Genomic DNA, 22790 nt, shown 5'->3' with positions numbered 1-22790 from the left:
TCATTTTACCTTATATATCTTGTTAATTCATGCTTGCTGAAATTATTCAATCATATGATTAATACAGCATCAGCATGCAACATGACTCTAGTAAGACTGTACAAATGTAAATGTGTAATTTTGTTCTTTCAAATTAATAAGAATTTTCATCCATCTTTACCCTCAGGCACTAACTCAGCGACTAGGTAGAATTATTAACGGACACATTGATCTTGATAACAGAGGAGTAATATTTACTGAAGCTTTTGTAGCTAGACATAAAGCACGCATCCGTGGGTTGTTCAGTGCTATTACCCGGTAAGCATATTTTAAATTATGTATATTTTTACATTTGTTTGATTATTGTTTGCTTTTTTTTTTTTAAAGCAGAATCTCATTCAGGACCCTAGTTTGTTAAATAGACAGAGGGCAGCTTCTGTGAAATAGGAATGGGGGTTCCAGAGCCCTAGAATGTAGCCACCCTCTCTCCAACCCACATCTCCTTTACTCGCCTACCTTCACCATCCTTATGACCCCAGATGTACTTCTGCAGAACACCCAGATCATATATAAAGTCACCCTGGGATCGTGGAAAGAGTATGCAGTCAGAAGTCCTTGGGTCATAGCCCTATCACATAGTAACCTTGGGACCTTCAGTAGGTAAGTCAGTCACACCTAACTTCTTTGGGCCGCAGATGGGGCTGGATGACTTTAGAACTTTTTTTTTTTACTAAACATTCTAGAATTCTAATGAATAACAATTTTACTTTCAAAATCACTTGAACTTAATGTTTGGGGCCTGTGTAACAAACTCCAGTGTGGAATTAAGAAAACCTACATTCTCAATTCTCTCTTTTCTCCTGTGTCATTTAGTTTATCTCAGTGGTTTTTTGGTCCCACCAGCATTTAAATGTCCAGATTTCTCCATTTTAAAACAGTCAAACCTCTCTCAACCCCATATTCCACTCCCTTTACCATCTTGTTTATTCCTTTCCTTAAAGTGAAACTTCTCGAATTGATGTCTGCAGTTACTGTCTCAGTTTTCTTACCTTCAGTAACTTCTCAACTCACCCGTCTGGCTTCTACAACTTACATAGCAATGATGTCAGTATCATTAAATCTAATGGGTATTTCCTGTCCTTGTTTTACTTTATAGCACCATTTAACCCCAATTACGGCTTCCTTCTTGAAATGTTCTCATCTCTCTCTTTTTTTTTTTTTTTAACACTATACTTTCCTGGTTTCTTTTTACCTCTTTTGGCTGTACCTTATTAGGCTGTACCTTTTCTGGCTCTTCCTCCTTTCACGAGCCTTGAAAGTTTTGTTTCAGGCCATCTTTTCTTCTCAGTCCTGTACTGTCTGCCTAGATGCTTTTACCTTTCTTCTAAGTTTCAGACTCATACTATCTGTACAGCATCTCTGTTGAAGTGTTTTATTACAAGTGCCTCAAATTCAGCATTTTTAAAATAACTCACTACTGTCCCACTTTCCACCTCTTCTGAATTTATTCTTCCACTGGTGTTTCCATTACCAGTAAATATCATCATCAGGTTGGTTTTGCCAGAAAACTGGGAGTACTCCTTTATGCCATCCTTTCTCTTATATCCCTTTCCATAACACAACATCTTTTGAATTCATATTTTAAATATTTACATAATCTTTACTTCTCTGACATCACCATTCTTACCACTTCAGTCCATTTTTTACCTTGACTGTTTCAGGAGCTTTCTAACAAGTCCCCCTTCTTCTACTCCTATTACCTTTCAGGACATTTTTTCGTGGCAGCCACAGTGATTTCTTTTTGTCATTCAACAAATCAAAAGCACGCATTGAACACCTAATACATTCAGGGCCCTGGTGGAACAAAAGACTAAAAGGATAGAAGAGAGAGCTTGCAATCTAATGCAACAGTTTTCTTTCTCTCTTTCTTCCTTTTTTTATCTCACACTTACAGAAAAGTTGCAAGAGAACCTTTTTTTTTTTAATTCTGTCCCATTTGAGAGAAAGTGGCTGACATGATGTCCCATAATCACATTTTAGTCTGTATTTCCTACAAACAAGGGCAACGTCCTATAGAACTACAATACCGTGATCCATTACTACCATCCAGTCCTTGGATCCCATTCATGTTTTACCAGTTGTTCCAATAATATTCTTTATACAAAAAGGATCCAGTTCAGAATCACATAGTGCATTTAATTGTCATGTCTCCTTAGTCACTTTCAATCTGGAACACTTACCCTTACTTTCATGACCTTGACACTTGAAGATCACAGGCCAGTTATTTCGTAGAATATTCAATCTTTCCTTTCTGCTACTTTGTCATACTTATATTCAGGTTATGCATCTTTGGCAGGAATATCACAAAAGTGATTATATTTTCTTGTCATTGAACCCTATCAGGTGGCATACAATTCAGATTTTTCCTGTTACTGATGAGGTGCATTGTGACTTCTTAATAAGGAGATATCTGCTAGGCTTCTCATAAAGATTCTTGTTTCCCTTTATAATTAAGTATTTATGGGGAGGGCAGTTTGAGATCATGTGAGTTACCCTGTTTTTCATCAAATTTTCAGTTTATTCATTTATTAAATCACTGTGGACTTACAGTTTTCTATATTAGTCATTGAATTATAATCTATTGTTACCATTATTTAGATTTTCAAATTGGCTCTGATTTAGCTAGTGGAAGGCCCTTCAAGCTGGCTTCTGTGTCCTTGTGACATGTCCCCATCATTCTTCCAACACTTCTTTCTGGCACAACAAGAAGTTCCAGGCTCAGTTCATACTTTACCTGTTCCAACCTTGGAATCAACCATTCCTCCAAGGAGCCCTGGTTCCTTTTAGTAGAGTATAGTATTTAGAAACCAAGATCTGGACACTAGATTGTTTATTGCTGTTTGGTTGTTCCTGCTCCCAAGCCCTCTCAGCAAACAAGCTAAGGTATACACGTTACACAATTGTATACACCCCCCATATATCTATATTTTTGTATCTTTGTGTATCAGGAACCATGAGTTCACACTGATACCTCCAACACTCTAAGTCTTGTTCTAGTTTTCTCCTTTTCCATAATTGTAACTCCCTTCTCTGTCCTTGAGAAACCTAGCTCCCATTATCCTTAATGTATTTACTTATTTGATTAATTCCCTTTTATGTGACTGATCTCCCATTTGCTGCTACAGCTTTCTTCCCTATGTGGATGTCTTCTTTACATAGGCTCTGACAGCTTCCACCAGATCACCCTTCTAACACAAGAATAGTAGTTTTTTCCAGGAGAGGAACTGAGTAGCTGAGTGATAGGAATGGAGGGGGACTCCGTTTTGTAACTTTTTTGTACCCTGAACATTTATCACTTAGTCAAAAAAACAAAAAAAAAAGTGTGTTTTTCCTATTAACAAATATTTATCCTTTTTCTTTGACTAGTTATTGTGGTGAGTGTAGTTATCATCTGGTTCAGCAAATAATATTTTCCTGACTCATAGTAGCCCTGAGTTTCTCTGTACGGAGGTATTATCAAACCATGAGAGCAAAAACAAATTTTGAGCCACAAAAGATGTTGCTAGGCTGTGTGGCTTCTAGATAGTTCCATTTAAGGTAATGTATCTTCATATTTGCCTCTTAAATACGAGGAACCAACTCACTTTTCTGGTCTAACTTCAGAGAGAAGACCTGCATCTCTGATTAAAAAGGGTTTATGTTTATTGTTACTATAGGTAGCCAGAAAGAAGAGCAGGAAGTAATTAGTGAGAAGAATGAGATATATAGGTATACTAAGCCACATTGTATTCCAGATTGAAATAATTCAGCAGCTAAGTTTCATTGTACAGAAAAAGCTAGAAGTTTTGTGCAATCCAATTAAACTTTTATTGAACACCCACAGTAAGTTATGCACCCAGCAATTTTAAGATAAAGTTCTTCAAGGAGCCCTCTGCATTTTTGTAGTAATGTGTTCAGGTAGAAAGGAACAGAAAACAAAAAACATGAGAAGGTTGTAATAAGATAAACAGAGGAGAGCAAACTTCATGTAATTGGACCTAAGTGGTTCGGGGGGGGGGGCTCTAGATAATTCAACTGAAAATTTTAGGTAAAATAATTTAATACAAACCAAATTGATCTATATAGGAATTTGGTAAAAATAATAGTTTAGTCAAAAATCCCCAAACAGTGGTTTTAAGTATTAATTCATATTTTGACAACTGTTTCTGCTCTCCCAGGTTTGTCATAGGGAAAATTTATAACATTTTAAATAATCAACAAGAGAGAATCAAGTAGTTGGAATAACTTAAAAGTATTTTAGTTATATGCATAAGAATAAAAACACAGACTAAACCTAAACCAGAGAACTGGTATAATTGGCTTAAAATGAATAGGGAAGAAAAAAATTGGAGTCAGAAAAAAGTCTAGATCTTTTTTTTCAATTGTTTCCTTTACTTAAAAGAAATTATAATTATTATAAAAGAAAAACATTCACAGGGATCTATCCAAAAGAAATGAAAACATATCTCTGCACAAAGGCATGAAACAAATCTTCATAGCAGCATTATTCATAATAGCCCCAAACTGGAAATAATCCAGGTGTCCATCAACTGATAAATGGATACAAACAACAAAATATGGTATATCCGTACACCAGAATGCTATTCAGCAATAAAAAGGAGTGAATACTGATCCGTGCTTTATTATGCATGAACCTCAAAGACATGCTAATAAGTAAAAGAAGCCGGACACAAGAGACCACATACTGATTCCATTTATAAGAAATCTCTAGAAAAGCACATTTGTAGAGGCAGAAAGCAGATCAGTGGTTCTCTAGGTCTACAGGTGGCAACAGGGAATTAACTGCAAACATCTAGGAAGGAACTTTTTGGGTGATGGAAACCTTCTAAAACTGGATTGTGGTGTTGGTTGCTCAGCTCTATTAATTTATTGAGATCGTTGAATTGTACACTTAGAATTGGTTAGATTTATATGTAAATTTTGTATATCTCATTAAAGCTGTTCAAAAAAAAATGTATAATCATTACAGAAAATAACTGATAGGCAAAAGAGAGAAATTAAAGTGGATTTCTCCCAGTCATACACCCTAACTGGAATACAGCATTCCAGTTTCCTTTCAGTATGTACATGATCTCATTTTTCTTCAGAAATGGAATCATATAACATTCACTGACTTCCCTGGTGAGGAGAGCCTTGCAGACAGAAAAAATAGAATGAACAAGAAATTAACATACAATAAAGGGCAAGACAGATAGTCAAGAGTCACCAAATTTGAGGTGAAATTTTGGTGGGAAAGTAAATTGATCCCAGAATGGGAAGACAGATCAATTACCTGGTATTTCAATAGCATAATTCTGCTTAAGGATGTAAAATTTGGTGCAGTTTTTTTTTTTTTTAGTTGATTTACAATGTTGTGTTGGTTTCTGGTGTTCAGCAAGCAATTCAGTTATACATATATATGTGTATATATACTTTTCTTCATGTTCTTTTCCATTATACTTTATTACAGGATACTGAATATAGTTCCGTGTGCTATACAGTAGGACCTTCTTGTTTATCTGTTTTATGTATAGTGGTTTGTATCTGCTAATCCCAAACTTCTGATTTATCCCTCCCCCACCCCTTTTCCCCTTTGATAACCATAAGTTTGTTTTCTATGTCTTAATCTGTTTCTGTTTTGTAAATAAGATCATTTGTATCATAGTTTAGATTCCATATGTAAGTGATGTCATATGGCATTTGTCTTTCTGACTTCACTTTGTATGATAATCTCTAGGTCCATCCATGTTGCTGCAAATGACAACATTTAATTCTTTTTTATGGCTGAGTAATATTCTATTGTGTGTGTGTATATATATCATATCTTCTTTATCCATTCATCTGTTGATGGACACTTAGGTTGCTTTCACGTCTCGGCTATTATTAATAGTGTTGGTATGAAAGTGGGGTGCATGTATCTTTTCGAATTAGAGTTTTTGTCTTTTCTGGATATATTCCCAGGAGTGAGATTGCTGGATCAAAAGGTAGCTCTATTTTTAGTTTGTTAAGGAACCTCCATACTGTTTTCCACAGTGGCTGCACCAATTTACATTCCCACCAACAGTGTAGGAGGGTTCCCTTTTCTCCACACCCTTTCCAGCATTTATTATTTGTAGACTTTTTGATGATGGCTATTCTGACCCATGTGAGGTGATACCTCATTGTAGTTTTGATTTGCATTTCTCTAATAATTAGTGATGTTGAGCATCTTTTCATGTGCCTATTGGCCATCTTTATGTCTTCTTTGGAGAAATGTCTATTTAGGTCTTCTGCCCATTTTTGATTGGGTTGTTTGGTGTTTTGTTTTTGTTTTTGTTTTTTTATATTGAGCTATATAAACTGTATATTTTGAAAATAACTCCTTGCTGGTCACATTGTTTGCAGATATTTTCTCCCAGTATGTAGGTTGTCTTTTCATTTTGTTTATGGTTTCCTTTGCTGTGCCAAAGCTTATCAGTTTGATTTGGTCCCATTTGGTTATTTTTGCTTTTATTTCTGTTGCCTTGGGAGGCTGATCTAAGAAAACATTGCTACAATTTATGTCAGAGAATGTTTTGCCAATGTTCTCTTCTAGGTGTTTTATGGTGTCATGTCTTACATTTAAGTCTTTAAGCCATTTTTGAGTTTATTTTTGTGTATGGTGTGAGGGAGTGTTCTAACTTCATTGATTTACATGTGGCTGTCCAGCTTTCCCAGCACCACTTGCTGAAGAGACTGTCTTTTCTCCATTGTATATTCTTGCCTCCTTTGTCGAAGATTAATTGACCATGGGGGCGTGTGGGTTTATTTCTGGGCTCTCTGTGTTTTCTGTTATTGTTGTTGTTTTTGGCCGTGTGGCTTGCAGGATCTTAGTTCCCTGACCGAGGATTGAACCTGCGCCCTTGCCAGTGAAAGCACAGAGTCCTAACCACTGGACCACCAGGGAATTCCCTGGGCTGTCTTTTCTGTTGCATTGACCCATGTGTCTGTTTGTGTGCCAATACCATGCTGTTTTGATTACTGTAGCTTTGTAGTATTGTCTGAAGTCAAGGAGGGTTATGCCTCCTGCTTTGTTCTTTTTCCTCAGGATCGCTTTGCCAATTCTGGGTCTTTTATAGTTCCATATAAATTTTAGGATTATTTGTTCTAGTTCTGTGGAAAATGTCATGGGTAATTTGATAGGGATTCCATTAAACCTGTAGATTGCTTTGGGTAGTAGTAATATTTTAACAATATTAATTCTTCCGATCCAAAAGCATGAGGTATCTTTCCATTTCTTTGAATCATCTTCAGTTTCCTTTGTTAATGTTTTGTAGTTCTTAGCATATGTCTTTCACCTCCTTGATGAGGTTTATTCCTAAGTATTTCTTTTTTTGATGCAGTTTTTAAAGGGAATTTTTTTTACTTTCCCTTTCTGATATTTCATTGTTAGTATAAAGAAGTGCAACAGATTTCTGTATGTTAATCTTGTATCCTGCTACCTTGCTGAATTCATTTATCAGTTCTAGTAGTTTTTGTGTGGCGTCTTTAGGATTTTCCGTATATGGTATTATGTCATCTGCTTATAATGATAATTTTACCTCTTCCCTTCCAGTTTGTGTACCTTTTATTGCTTTTTATTGTCTGATTGCTGTGGCTAGGACTTCTGATACTGTGTTGAACAGAAGTGGTGACAGTGGGCATCCTTGTTGTAAATTTCAGCACAAAGGCTTTCAGCTTTTCACTGTTGAGTATTATGTTGGCTGTGGGTTTGTCATAAATAGCTTTTATTATGTTGAGATATGTTCCCTCTGTACCCACTTTGGTAAGAGTTGTTATCATGAATGGATGTTGAATTTTGTCAAATGCTTTTTCTGCAGCTGTCAAGATGATCATGTGGTTTTTGTCTGTTCTTTTGTTTATGTGGTGTGTCACATTGATATATTTGCTATGTTGAACTATCCTTGTGAACTTGGGATGAATCCCACTTGGTCGTGGTGTATGATCTTTTTTATGTATTGTCGGATTCGGTTTGCTAATGTTTTGTTGAGATTTTCTGCATCTATATCCGTCAGAGATACTGGCCTGTAATTTTCTTTTTTGGTGGTATCTTTGTTTGGTTTTGGTATCAGGATGATGGTGACTTCATAGAATGTCTTTGGGAGTGTTCCCTCCTCTTCAGTCTTTTGGAAGAGTTTGAAAAGGATCAGTGTAAGTTCTTTGTATGGTTGGTAGAATTAATTCCCCAGTGCAGCCATCCCGTCCTGGACTTTTGTTTGCAGGGAGTTTTTTAATTACAGATTCTGTTTCACTTCTAGTGATCATTCTGTTCAAATTAATCTGTGTCTTAATTCAGTTTTGGAGGACAGTATGTTTCTAGAAAGTTGTCCATTTCTTCTGGGTTGTCCAATTTGATGGCATATAATTGTTCATAGTATTCTCTTATGGTTTTTGTATTTCTGTGGTATCAGTTGTTATTTCTCCTCTTTCATTTCTTACTTTATTTAGTTCTCTCTTTTCTTCTTGGTGAGCCTGGCCAGAGGTCTGTAGGTTTTGTTTACCCTTTGAAAGAACCAGCTCTTGATTTTATTGATTTCTTTTTTTTTTTAATTGCAGTATAGATTTACAATGGTGTGTTTCAGGTGTACAGCAAAGTGATTCAGTTACATGTATGTATATGTGTGTGTATATATATATTCCTTTTCAGATTCTTTTCCCTTATAGATTATTACAAAATATTGAGTATAGTTCCCTGTGCTATACAGTATGTCCTTGTTGTTTATTATTGATATTTTATGTATAGTAGTATGTATATGTTAATTCCAAGTTCCTCATTTATCCCTCCCTCCTACCTTTCCCCTTTGGTAACTGTAAGTTTGTTTTCTATGCCTGTGGGTCTATTTCTGTTTTGTAAGTAAGTTTTTTTGTATCTTATTTTTTTTTTTAGAGTCCACATATAAGCAATATCATATGATATTTGTCTTTTTTTGGCTTATTTCACTTAGTATGATAATTTCTAATTCCATCCATGTTGCTGCAAATGGCATTATTTCATTTTTCTTATGGCTGAGTAATATCCCATTGTGTGTGTGTGGGTGTGTATGTATATCTGTCACATCTTCTTTATCCATTCATCTGTCAATGGACATTTAAGTTGCTTCCATGTCTTGCGTATTGTAAATAGTGCTGCAATGAACATTGGGATGCATGTATCTTTTCCAATTATAGTTTTGTCCAGTTATATGCCCAGGAGTGGGATTACAGGATCATATGGTAGCTCTAGTTTTAGTTTTTTTTAAGGAACCTCCATACTGTTCTCCATAGTGCCTGTACAGATTTACATTCTCACCGACAGTGTAGGAGGGTTCCTTTTTCTCCATACCCTCTCCAGCATTTACTGTTTGTAGACCTTTTTGATGATAGTCATTCTGACTGGTGTCAGGTGATACCTCATGGTAGTTTTGATTTGCATTTCTCTAATAATTGGCATTGTTGAGCATTTTTTTCATCTGTATTGGCCATCTGTATGTCTTTGGAGAAGTGTCTGTTTAGATCTTCTACCTGCTTTTTGATTGGGTTGTTTCTGTTTTTTTTAATCTCTTTTATTTATTCCCTCTCTGATCTTCATTATTTCCTTTCTTCTGCTGACTTTAGGTTTTGTTTTTTCTTCTGATTCTTTTAGGTGGTATGTTAGGTTGTTTATTTGAGATTTTTCTTATTTTTTGAGGAAGGCCTGTATTGCTGTGAACTTCCCTCTAAGGACTGCTTTTGCTGCATGCCATAGATTTTGTATGGTTGTGTTTTCATTGTCAGTTGTCTCATGGTATTTTTAAATTTCCCCTTTGATTTCACCTTGACCCATTTTTTTTTTAGTAGCATGTTGTTTAGTCTCCATGTAATCGGTTTTTTTCTTGTTTTTCTTTCTGTGGTTGATTTCTAGTTTCATGCTGTTGTGGTCAGAAAAGACACTTGAAATAATTTCTATCCTCTTCAGTTTGTTGAGGCTTGTTTTGTGTTTTTGTATGTGGTCAGTCCTAGAGAATGTTCCATGTGCACTTGAGAACAGTGTGTATTCTGGTTTTTTTGGATGTAATGCCCTGAAAATATCAATTAAGTCTAACTATTCTAATGTGTCATTTAGAATCTCTGTTGCATAATTGATTTTCTGTCCGGAAGATGTATTCATTGATGTGAGTCTGGTGTTAAAGTCTCCTACTATTGTATTCCCATCAATTTCTCCCTTTATGTCTGTTAGTATTTGTTTTATGTATTCAGATGCTCCTATATTGGGTGCATATATGTTAATGAGTGCAATATCCTCTCCTTGTGTTGATCCTTTTATCATTATTCAGTGCCCTTGTTTATCTTTTTTTATGGTCTTAGTTTCAAAGTCTGTTTTCTCTGATATGAGTATTGCTACCCCCGCCTTCTTGTCACTTCCATTTGCATGATACATCTTTTTCCATCCCTTCACTTTCAATCTATGTGTGTCATTTGCCCTCAAGTGGGTCTTTTGTAGACAGCATGTTGTAGGCTCTTGTTTTTTTTTGTTTTTTTTTAATAAATTTATTTATTTATTTTAGGCTGTGTTGGGTCTTTGTTTCTGTGTGAGGGCTTTCTCCAGTTGCGGCGAGCGGGGGCCATTCTTCATCACGGTGCGCGGGCCTATCACTGTCGCGGCCTCTCTTGTTGCGGAGCACAGGCTCCAGACGCGCAAGCTCAGTAGTTGTGGCTCACGGGCTTAGTTGCTCTGTGGCATGTGGGATCTTCCCAGACCAGGGCTCGAACCCATGTCCCCTGCATTGGCAGGCGGATTCTTAACCACTGCGCCACGGAAGCCCTAGGCTCTTGTTTTTTAATCCAATCTGCCACTCTTTGACTTTTGATTGGAGCATTTAATCTATTGACACTTAAGGTAATTATTGATAGATATGTATTTGTTGCCATTTTAAAAACTTGTTTTCCAGTTGATTTTGTATTTTGTTTTTATTTTTATTTTATTTTATTTTTTTCTTTTTTTTTTTCCACACACACACACACACTATATTTTATTTTTACAAGACATAAATAGACTGACACCAAGCATTGTACATGGATGACCACAACAAAAGCAACAATGATTGCAATTACCAAACATGAAACACACTCATACTATGTCATAATATTGACATTCAGTCCAGTAATCCTCCACTGTAACAGCTCCTTTACTTTGCAGTGAAAATTGATTTGTATATTCTTTGCCTCTGAGTCCTTGTTGGATTTTTTTTTTTTAATTCAGACAGAAAGTCACAAAAATTATACTCATCCTCATTAGTTCACTCAGTCCCATGTAATTAACTTTTTTTTTCATCTTGATCTTTTGTTAGCACTTTTATGAGTTCATCAGTTTTTCATTAGAGTTCTGAAAATTCAGTTCTGCTTATTCATTCAGTTCAGCAGTACAGTCAGTTACCAGAAACCTGTACTTGTCAGTCTTTTCCATGAATTTCTTAAAGATCAAACCCTTTTATAGGAACATATTTGCAATAGCATCAGAGCACACACAGAACTGTCTGTAAATGACAAAAGACTTAAAAATGACCACAGTTAAAAATTTGATGAAAGTTCATAATAATGCAGTTGACAAGAAAATTAGTTATTTCTCAGATATACATTTTAAGGTAGTAACTAGGATTATGACTTATAACATTATACCAGAACATATAAGATTTTTAGAAATTTCATGTAATGTCTGAAACATTTGTATTAACATATTTCCATACAAATAACCCAATGAAAGTTTAGTATTAGTTGTTTTGTTCGTTTTTTTTTTTATACTGCAGGTTCTTATTAGGCATCAATTTTATACACATCAGTGTATACATGTCAATCCCAATAGCCCAATTCAGCACACCACCATCCCCACCCCACCGCAGTTTTCCCCCCTTGGTGTCCATATGTCCGTTCTCTACATCTGTGTCTCAACCTCTGCCCTGCAAACTGGCTCATCTGTACCATTTTTCTAGGTTCCACATACATGCGTTAATATACGATATTTGTTTTTCTCTTTCTGACTTACTTCACTCTGTATGACAGTCTCTAGATCCATCCACGTCTCAACAAATGACTCAATTTCGTTCCTTTTTATGGCTGAGTAATATTCCATTGTATATATGTACCACAACTTCTTTATCCATTTGTCTGTCGATGGGCATTTAGGTTGCTTCCATGACCTGGCTATTGTAAATAGTGCTGCAGTGAACATTCGGGTGCATGTGTCTTTTTGAATTACGGTTTTCTCTGGGTATATGCCCAGTAGTGGGATTGCTGGGTCATATGGTAATTCTATTTTCAGTTTTTTAAGGAACCTCCATATTGTTCTCCATAGTGGCTGTATCAATTTACATTCCCACCAACAGTGCAAGAGGGTTCCCTTTTCTCCACACCCTCTCCAGCATTTGTTGTTTGTAGATTTTCTGATGATGCCCATTCTAACAGGAGTGAGGTGACACCTCATTGTAGTTTTGATTTGCATTTCTCTAATAATTAGTGATTTTGAGCATCTTTTCATGTGCATCGTGGCCGTCTGTATGTCTTCTTTGGAGAAATGTCTATTTAGGTCTTCTGCCCATTTTTGGATTGGGGTGTTTGTTTCTTTAATATTGAGCTGCATGAGCTGTTTATATATTTTGGAGATTAATCCTTTGTCCGTTGATTCGTTTGCAAATATTTTCTCCCATTCTGAGGGTTGTCTTTTCGTCTTGTTTATGGTTTCCTTTGCTGTGCAAAAGCTTTGAAGTTTCATTAGGTCCCATTTGTTTATTTTTGTTTTTATTTCCGTGACTCTAGGAGGTGGATCAAAAAAGATCTTGCTGTGATTGATGTCAAAGAGTGTTCTTCCTATGTTTTCCTCTAAGAGTTTTATAGTGTCCAGTTTTACATTTAGGTCTCGAATCCATTTTGAGTTTATTTTTGTGTATGGTGTTAGGGAGTATTCTAATTTCATTCTTTTACCTGTAGCTGTCCAGTTTTCCCAGCACCACTTATTGAAGAGACTGTCTTTTCTCCATTGTATATCTTTGCCTCCTTTGTCATAGATTAGTTGACCATAGGTGCGTGGGTTAATCTCTGGGCTTTCTATCTTGTTCCATTGATCTATGTTTCTGTTTTTGTGCCAGTACCATATTGTCTTGATTACTGTAGCTTTGTAGTATAGTCTGAAGTCAGGGAGTCTGATTCCTCCAGCTCCATTTTTTTCCCTCAAGACTGCTTTGGCTATTTGGGGTCTTTTGTGTCTCCATACAAATTTTAAGATGATTTGTTCTAGTTCCGTAAAAAATGCCATTGGTAATTTGATAGGGATTGCATTGAATCTGTAGATTGCTTTGGGTAGTATAGTCATTTTCACAATGTTGATTCTTCCCATCCAAGAACATGGTATATCTCTCCATCTGTTGGTATCATCTTTAATTTCTCTCATCAGTGTCTTATAGTTTTCCGCATACAGGTCTTTTGTCTCCCTAGGTAGGTTTATTCCTAGGTATTTTATTCTTTTTGTTGCAATGGTAAATGGGAGTGTTTCCATAATTTCTCTTTCAGATTTTTCATCATTAGTGTATAGGAATGCAAGAGATTTCTGTGCATTAATTTTGTATCCTGCAGCTTTACCATATTCATTAATTAGCTCCAGCAGTTTTCTGGTGGCAGTTTTAGGATTCTCTATGTATAATATCATGTCATCCGCAAACAGTGACAGTTTTACTTCTTCTTTCCCAATTTGGATTCCTTTTATTTCTTTTTCTCTGATTGCCGTGGCTAAGACTTCCAGAACTATGTTGAATAGTAGTGGTGAGAGTGGACATCCTTGTCTCGTTCCTGATCTTAGAGGAAATGCTTTCAGTTTTTCACCATTGAGAATGATGTTTGCTGTGGGTTTGTCATATATGGCCTTTATTATGTTGAGGTAGGTTCCCTCTATGCCCACTTTCTGGAGAGTTTTTATCATAAATGGGTGTTGAATTTTGTCAAAAGCTTTTTCTGCATCTATTGAGATGATCATATGGTTTTTCTTCTTCAATTTGTTAATATGGTGTATCACACTGATTGATTTGCGTATATTGAAGAATCCTTGCATCCCTGGAATAAATCCCACTTGATCGTGGTGTATGATCCTTTTAACGTGTTGTTGGATTCTGTTTGCTAGTATTTTGTTGAGGATTTTTGCATCTATATTCATCAGTGATATCGGTCTGTAATTTTCTTTCTTTGTAGTGTCTTTGTCTGGTTTTGGTATCAGGGTGATGGTGGCCTCATAGAATGAGTTTGGGAGTGTTCCTTCCTCTGCAATTTTTTGGAAGAGTTTGAGAAGGATGGGTGTTAGCTCTTCTCTAAATGTTTGATAGAATTCACCTGTGAAGCCATCTGGTCCTGGACTTCTGTTTGTTGGAAGATTTTTAATCACAGTTTCAATTTCATTGCTTGTGATTGGTCTGTTCATATTTTGTTTCTTCCTGGTTCAGTCTTGGAAGGTTATACCTTTCTAAGAATTTGTCCATTTCTTCCAGGTTGTCCATTTTATTGGCATAAAGTTGCTTGTAGTAGTCTCTTAGGATGCTTTGTATTTCTGCAGTGTCTGCTGTAACTTCTCCTTTTTCATTTCTAATTTTATTGATTTGAGTCCTCTCCCTCTTTTTCTTGATGAGTCTGGCTAATGGCTTATCAATTTTGTTTATCTTCTCAAAGAACCAGCTTTTAGTTTTATTGATCTTTGCTATTGTTTTCTTTGTTTCTATTTCATTTATTTCTGCTCTGATCTTTATGATTTCTTTCCTTCTGCTAACTTTGGGTTTTGTTTGTTCTTCTTTCTCTAGTTTCTTTAGGTGTAAGGTTAGATTGTTTACTTGAGATTTTTCTTGTTTCTTCTGGTAGGCTTGTATAGCTATAAACTTCCCTCTTAGAACTGCTTTTGCTGCATCCCATAGGTTTTGGGTCGTCGTGTTTTCATTGTCATTTGTCTCTAGGTATTTTTTGATTTCTTCTTTGATTTCTTCGTGATCTCTATTTAGTAACGTATTGTTTAACCTCCATGTGTTTGTCTTTTTTACGTTTTTTTCCCTGTAGTTCATTTCTAATCTCATAGCATTGTGGTCAGAAAAGATGCTTGATATGATTTCAATTTTCTTAAATTTACTGAGGCTTGATTTGTGACCCAAGATGTGATCTATCCTGGAGAATGTTCCGTGCGCACTTGAGAAGAACGTGTAATCTGCTGTTTTTGGATGGAATGTCCTATAAATATCAATTAAATCTATCTGCTCTATTGTGTCATTTAAAGCTTCTGTTTCCTTATTTATTTTCATTTTGGATGATCTGTCCATTGGTGTAAGTGAGGTGTTAAAGTCCCCCACTATTATTGTGTTACTGTCAATTTCCTCTTTTATGGCTGTTAGCAGTTGCCTTATGTATTGAGGTGCTCCTATGTTGGGTGCATATATATTTATAATTGTTATATCTTCTTCTTCGATTGATCCCTTGATCATTATGTAGTGTCCTTCTTTGTCTCTTGTAACATTCTTTACTTTAAAGTCTATTTTATCTGATATGAGTATAGCTACTCCAGCTTTCTTTTGCTTTCCATTTGCATGGAATATCTTTTTCCATCCCCTCACTTTCAGTCTGTATGTGTCCCTAGGTCTAAAGTGGGTCTCTTGTAGACAGCATATATATGGATCTTGTTTTTGTATCCATTCAGCAAGCCTGTGTCTTTTGGTTGGAGCATTTAATCCATTCACGTTTAAGGTAATTATCGATATGTATGTTCCTATGACCATTTTCTTAATTGTTTTGGGTTTGTTTTTGTAGGTCCTTTTCTTCTCTTGTGTTTCCCACTTAGAGAAGTTCCTTTAGCATTTGTTGTAGAGCTGGTTTGGTGGTGCTGAATTCTGTTAGCTTTTGCTTGTCTGTAAAGCTTTTGATTTCTCCATCAAATCTAAATGAGATCCTTGCCAGGTAGAGTAATCTTGGTTGTAGGTTCTTCCCTTTCATCACTTTAAGTATATCATGCCACTCCCTTCTGGCTTGTAGAGTTTCTGCTGAGAAATCAGCTGTTAACCTTATGGGAGTTCCCTTGTATGTTATTTGTCGTTTTTCCCTTGCTGCTTTCAATAATTTTTCTTTGTCTTTAATTTTTGCCGATTTGATTACTATGTGTCTCGGCGTGTTTCTCCTTGGGTTTATCCTGTATGGGACTCTCTGCGCTTCCTGGACTTGGGTGGCTATTTCCTTTCCCATGTTAGGGAAGTTTTCGACTATAATCTCTTCAAATATTTTCTCTGGCCCTTTCTCCCTCTCTTCTCCTTCTGGGACCCCTATAATGAGAATGTTGTTGCGTTTAATGTTGTCCCAGAGGTCTCTTAGGCTGTCTTCATTTCTTTTCATTCTTTTTTCTTTAGTCTGTTCCCGCAGCAGTGAATTCCACCATTCTGTCTTCCAGGTCACTTATCCATTCTTCTGCCTCAGTTATTCTGCTATTGATTCCTTCTAGTGTAGTTTTCATTTCAGTTATTGTATTGTTCATCTCTGTTTGTTTGTTCTTTAATTCTTCTAGGTCTTTGTTAATCATTTCTTGCATCTTCTCAATCTTTGCCTCCATTCTTATTCCGAGGTCCTGGATCATCTTCACTATCATTATTCTGAATTCTTTTTCTGGAAGGTTGCCTATCTCCACTTCATTTAGTTGTTTTTCTGGGGTTTTTTCTTGTTCCTTCATCTGATATATAGCCCTCTCCCTTTTCATCTTGTCTATCTTTCTGTAACTGTGGTTTTTGGTCCACAGGCTGCAGGATTGTAGTTTTTCTTGCTTCTGCTGTCTGTCCTCTGGTGGTTGAGGCTATCTAAGAGGCTTGATGGGAGGCTCTGGTGGTGGGTAGAGCTGACTGTTGCTTTGGAGGACAAAGCTCCGTAACACTTTAATCCACTTGACTGTTGATGGGTGGGGCTGGGTTCCCTCCCTGTTGGTTGTTTTGCCTGAGGCAACCCAACACTGGAGCCTACCTGGGCTCTTTGATGGGGTTAATGGCAGACTCTGGGAGGTCTCACGCCAAGGAGCACTTCCCAGAATCTCCGCTGCCAGCGTCCTTGTCCCCACGGTGAAACAGAGCCACCCCCCGCCTCTGCAGGAGACCCCCCAACACCAGCAGGTAGGTCTGGTTCAGTCTCCCCCAGGGTCACTGCTCCTTCCCCTGTGTCCCGATGCGCACACTACTTTGTGTGTGCCCTTCAAGAGTGGGGTCTCTGTTTCCCCCAGTCCTGCCTAAGTCCTGCAATCAATTCCCACTAGGCTTCAAAGTCTGATTCTCTAGGAATTCCTCCTCCCGTTGCCGGACCCCCAGGTTGGGAAGCCTGACGTGGGACTCAGAAGCTTCACTCCAGTGGGTGGACTTCTGTGGTATAAGTGTTCGCCAGTCTGTGAGTCACCCACCCAGCAGTTATGGGATTTGATTTTACTCTGATTGCGCCCCTCCTACCGTCTCACTGTGGCTTCTCCTCTGTCCTTGGACGTGGGGTATCCTCCTTGGTGAGTTCCAGTGTCTTCCTGTCGATGATTGTCCAGCAGCCAGTTGTGATTCTGGTGCTCTCGCAAGAGGGAGTGAGAGCACGTCCTTCTACTCCGCCATCTTGGTTAATCCCCTCAATTTTGTATTTCTTATTCCCTTCTTTTTCTTTTTGTCTTTCCTATTGTGGTTTGATGGTTTTCTTTTGTATTATTCTTTTGTTCTCTTCTTTTGGGTTTTTGTGAATCTGTTGTATGTTTTTGATTTGTGATTACGCTGTTTTTTCAAGTATGTTAACCCATTCCTGTATCTACTTGCTACAAACTGGTAGTCATGTAGGCTTAAACACATTCTAAAAAAAAAAATCTGTATTTTCTTACTCTTCTCCCCCATATTTTTTGATTTTGATGTCCTCTTTTGCACCTTCATGTTTATCCTTTTGCTGTTCATTGTAGTTATTATCGCTTTCACAATAATTTTTTTTAAATCTGTGTACTGGCTTATTTAAGTGATTTACTTTCCAGGTGTGATTTTTTTTTTCTTTCCTACAGATTCTTGCTTCTTTTCTATTGAGAGAAGACGTTTCAATATTTCTTTTAGGATAGGTTTAGTATTGCTGTATTCTTTCAGTTTTTGCTCGTCTGAGACATTCTTTCTCTCTCCTAAATGATAATCTTGCTAGGTAGAGTTTCCTAAGTTGTAGGTTTTTCCCTTTCAGGACATCGAATATATCTTGTCACTCCCTTCTGGCCTGAAACCTTTTTGTAGAGAAATCAGCTGATAGGCTTAAGTAGGTTCCCTTTGTAACTAATTCTTTGTTTTCTCATGCTGCCTAGAAACCTCTCTTTAACTTTTGTTATTTTAATTATAATATGCCCTGTTGTGGGTTTGTTTGGGTTCATCCTTTTGGGACCTTCTCTGCTTCCCATACCTGGATATCTGTTTCCTCCCTTAGGTTTGGGAAGTTTTCAACCATAATTTCTTCCAATACATTTTCGATCCCCTTTTCTCTTTCTTCTCCTTCTGGGATCCCTATGATGTGTAGATTGGCACACTTTATATTATCCCATAGATCTCATATATTGCTTTCATTTTTTTCCATTTGTCTTTCTGTCTGCTGTTCTTATTGGGTAATTTCCATTATTCTTTCTTCCAGATCATTTATTTATTCTTCTGCATCATTCAGTTTGCTATTTATTGCCTTTAGCTCAGCTTTCATCTCAGAAAATGAGTTTTCTAATTTTTCTTGGTTCCTCTTTATAGTTAGTAACTAGTTCCTTGTTACAGCGATCTGCATTTCTATTGATAGCCTTTCTTAATTCCTTCAGTAGTTTTATTACCTTTTTGAACTCAGGGTCTAGTAGACTGGAGAGGTGTTTCATTTTTTGTTCTTTCAGGGGAATTCTCTTGATCTTTTAATTGCATTTGGCTCCTCTGCTTCTTCATTTTACTTATATTTCTCTTACTGTAAGAGTTTAGGAGAAACAGTTATCTACTGTGGTCTTGGAGGGCTGTTTTTATGTCAGAGCATCCCCGTGTACCCTGCATGAATCTAATATTTTTGGTGTGAGAGCTGTTTTTAGTATGGGGCCCTGCACGTCTTTTCTCAGTATGTGCTGGCCGTTATCCCATTGATGGGGGTGTGACTGGTGTTGTGTGGTGACCAGAGCCTGCAATGGATATTGAGCAGGGCGTCCTCTTTGCTCTGTGGTTGTCACAGCCCTGTTGGAGACAGGGTCTGCTCACCAGTTGTTGGAGTAGAAGCCCCCAGATACATTTCTAAGCTACTACAGTGTGAGATAGGCAAGACTGGAGTGCTCCCGCTGGGAGAGAAGCCACTGCCTATTCCTCCACAGGAGCTGTTTGCCAGGAGGGCACCTGTGGTGTTGCCTGTCACTCGTGCAGTCTCACAAAGTATGCTCTTGTTGGCACTGCCCCTGGCCCCTCCTCAATCATGGGAATGCTGGCAATCGACCTGGGTGACCCTCGGGCGCTGTGCTCACAAAACCAGCAGCGCAGATCCACTGAAGTCAGGCACCTGAACTGTCATGGTCGCACACCTGGACCCGCCCTGGGAGCTACAGAATCAGCCCAGACCCCAGTGCCACCTCTACATATGCATGCCCACAAAGCTTGCAGCTGCTAATGCCAGACTTGCCCCTGCCACAGGATCACCAGTAATCTGCTTGGATGTCCCACAGGTGCTGAGCTTACAAAGCTGCCAGCAGTGGCATAAATCCACGGATTGATCAGCTGCTGGGACACAGCTCAGATTTCAGCCCCACCTCCAAGTGTGGGCAGCACTCCTGGGCTTGCATGCTCCCAGAACTCATAGAGGCAGAGCCACACCTGCTGTGAACACACAGAGATTGAGGCTGCTCTGGTGGGGCCTTGCCCCTCCCTTTGCTTGAGGGTCACCCCATTAACAGTGGGGCTTCTATGGCAGACCCAGGCTCAGTCCTGTGTACACCTCCTGTTGCAGCCCAAAGCATACTCCACCCCCTTCAGGCTGTCTCTGCACAGCGAATCCCAGTCCTTTCCCCAGGTCTGTCCCCTGAAGCCCAAGTTTCAGCACCTAGCCCCCATGCCCACTAGCAGACATGCGTCTGGCTGGGGAGTGCAGCAAGGTGGTCAGGCCCGTCCGTGCCAGCCTCTCTCTGTTCTGCCTGTGGCAGGCTGGTTGCTGCATTCTCCGCTGAGCCTCTGAAGCTCTCTTGCTGGCCCGGCTGATCTTCCACTCAGTGAAGGGAGTTCCCAGTGTGAGAGAACCTTCCTTCTTTCACAGGTACCTCCCAGGGACGTAGATCCTGTCCCAATTCCTTTTTTTTTTTTCCTACCCAGTTAAATGGTGATCTTTCTTGCAACTTTGGTTGTATGAGATCTGCCAGCATTCAGTAGGTATTCTGTGAGAATTACTCCACATGTAGATGTATTTTTGATACATTTACGGGAGGAGGTGAGCTCCACGTCCTTCTATCCCGCTGTCTTGATCTATGGTGCAATTTTTGCCTTCATTTTTTTCTTGTAAATTAATTTGTTTTTCATAAACTAATCATCCTAGTTTTTTTTAATTCATAAGTATGTGTAACTCTATGATGAGTAAAATGGTTTTTTTATTTTTTTTTCTTTCCATAAAGGCCTACAGCAGTGAATTCTTTGATTTCAAAATATGGATTTCAGGAGCAGCTTCTTTACTGTGAGTTTGCTTTAAATGATATATCACTTAATTAGCTGTTGAATAGACTAAATGTAAAACTTAACTAATTTTAATGTTTTTACCTCTTTTAATCTTAAAACTTATGTAACTAAAATATTTCTAGGGGGCTTCCCTGGTGGCACAGTGGTTGAGAATCTGCCTGCCAATGTAGGGGACATGGGTTCGATCCCTGGTCTGGAAAGAGCCCACGTGCCACGGAGCAACTGAGCCCCGTGCACTAAAACTACTGAGCTTGTGCTCTAGAGCCCACGAGCCACAACTACTGAACCCGTGTGTTGCAACTACTGAAGCCCGCGTGCCTAGAGCGCGTGCTCTGCAACAAGAGAAGCCACTGCAATGAGAAGCCTGCGCACCACAATGAAGAGTAGCCCCCACTCGTGGCAGCTAGAGAAACCCCGTGTGCAGCAACAAAGACCTGACACAGCCAAAAATAAATAAATAAATAAACTTATTTAAAAAAATATATTTCTGGTTGAGAAGTTTCTCTATACCAATTTTCATATACGTGTCTTGTTATACCCACCAAACATTTAGTGTTGGGTACCTCAAGAGGAGTGAAATAAAAAAAAATTGTGTGTGTGTATAAAATACTGTTATGCATATGCATATAGAAATTTAAAATTTTGGGATTAAGAATAATTTTTACTTTATTTCTTACAGATTTTTACTACATTTTCTTACGAAAGTAGTTTGGCTAATAAAATTTTTACAAAAGGCTTATAGCATTAAAAATAAATTCTTAGCATTAAAACAGTACAGTAATAGCTTCAAAATAATTTTGGTCCATTGACTATTTTGTGTTTTTGTGAAACTCTTACGAGATTTCGAAGGTTTTTTTTTTTTTTTAATTAATTAATTTATTTTTGGCTGTGTTGGGTCTTCGTTTCTGTGCGAGGGCTTTCTCTAGTTGTGGCAAGCGGGGGCCACTTCATCGCGGTGCGTGGGCCTCTCACTGTCGCGGCCTCTCGTTGCGGAGCACGGGCTCCAGACGCGCAGGCTCAGTAGCTGTGGCTCACGGGCTTAGTCACTCCGCGGCATGTGGGATCTTCCCAGACCAGGGCTCGAACCCGTGTCCCCTGCATTGGTAGGCAGACTCTCACCCACTGTGCCACCAGGGAAGCCCCGTTGGTTTTTTTTTTAAAGCTTGGCTGGAGTAATTTTTAAAAGCAATGACTTAATCTTTCAACTCAGGTATCTGTGCAAATATAAAATTAAAATGAATAATGGAAAAGAAATTTAAATATAGAACCAAACATTAATTTTTGTTCACTGTATTTTTCAGAATATGGAGTTAAATTTAAATTTTTTAAGACAAGTTTAAAATTAAAATGTGACGTTAGTTCTGAATTTCCATAATCGGAGTTGGTGAAATTTCATTATAACGTAAAGTTCTTCAAGTAATAACTGATAAATTGATAACTTTCGTCTGAATTTAGCTTGGATTTGTGTTGTACAGTCACACAAAATTTAAAATTATGTGCTGCAGTCAATTGTGAAATCTAGACCTTTCTGATGTACTCTAATTTACTCAGCATTGGAATTCTGAAATTACTATGTAAACTAATTTTTATTTCTGTTAAAAGCTAACTTTCCTGAATCATTCTTTGTGCCAGACATCTTTTCACTTCTTGTTGGTTCACTTAGGAATAACTCCTTCCTATCTGCTTTGTCTCTTTTTAGGGGATTTTGATATTTAAAACAACAAAGTGTGTAGTCGAATGTTATGGTTTCAATAAAAATCATAAATTTGGTGTTAATGGCAGCACTAGTAGGTGGCAGAGTTGAGGTTTGGACTTAGGCTATCTGGGTCCATATCCATCCTCTTAACCATGGCATTATATTTCTGTTATAGGTAGGATTAAAATGTGTTCCTTCAGTTTAAACAGTGGAAATGTAATAATTTATACAGATTTTCATGGCTTTATTTCACACTGTTGATTCTAATAGGATCCAGGTGTCTTGATTTTTCTAACTATGAGGAAATTGAACTTGGTAACACTAGTGATTGTGTATTATCTATTCTCAGAGTGTATAATTGTCTACTTTTAATCATGAGATAAATATTG

At 37.8% G+C, this 22790-nt stretch overlaps 1 protein-coding gene across 2 annotated transcripts in view; it reads left to right on the top strand.

Annotated features, from left to right (window-relative positions):
- UFL1 (UFM1 specific ligase 1) overlaps positions 1–22790 on the top strand; it is a 65794-nt gene that overhangs the window by 24440 nt on the left and 18564 nt on the right. For both annotated transcript variants that reach the window (XR_009005202.1, XM_007169678.3), the window contains exons 6-7: positions 167–297; positions 20645–20703. Coding sequence is in view for 1 of the 2 variants with exons in the window: in XM_007169678.3 (XP_007169740.1) it covers positions 167–297; positions 20645–20703 (190 nt within the window). In the remaining variant the exon portion in view is untranslated. The remainder of the gene's footprint in view (positions 1–166; positions 298–20644; positions 20704–22790) is intronic.

Source organism: Balaenoptera acutorostrata, chromosome 14 (genome assembly GCF_949987535.1).
Source record: "Balaenoptera acutorostrata chromosome 14, mBalAcu1.1, whole genome shotgun sequence".
Classification (NCBI taxonomy): domain Eukaryota; kingdom Metazoa; phylum Chordata; class Mammalia; order Artiodactyla; family Balaenopteridae; genus Balaenoptera; species Balaenoptera acutorostrata.
The sequence above is the reverse complement of the archived record's forward strand: the minus strand, read 5'-3'. Positions and strand labels throughout refer to the sequence as shown.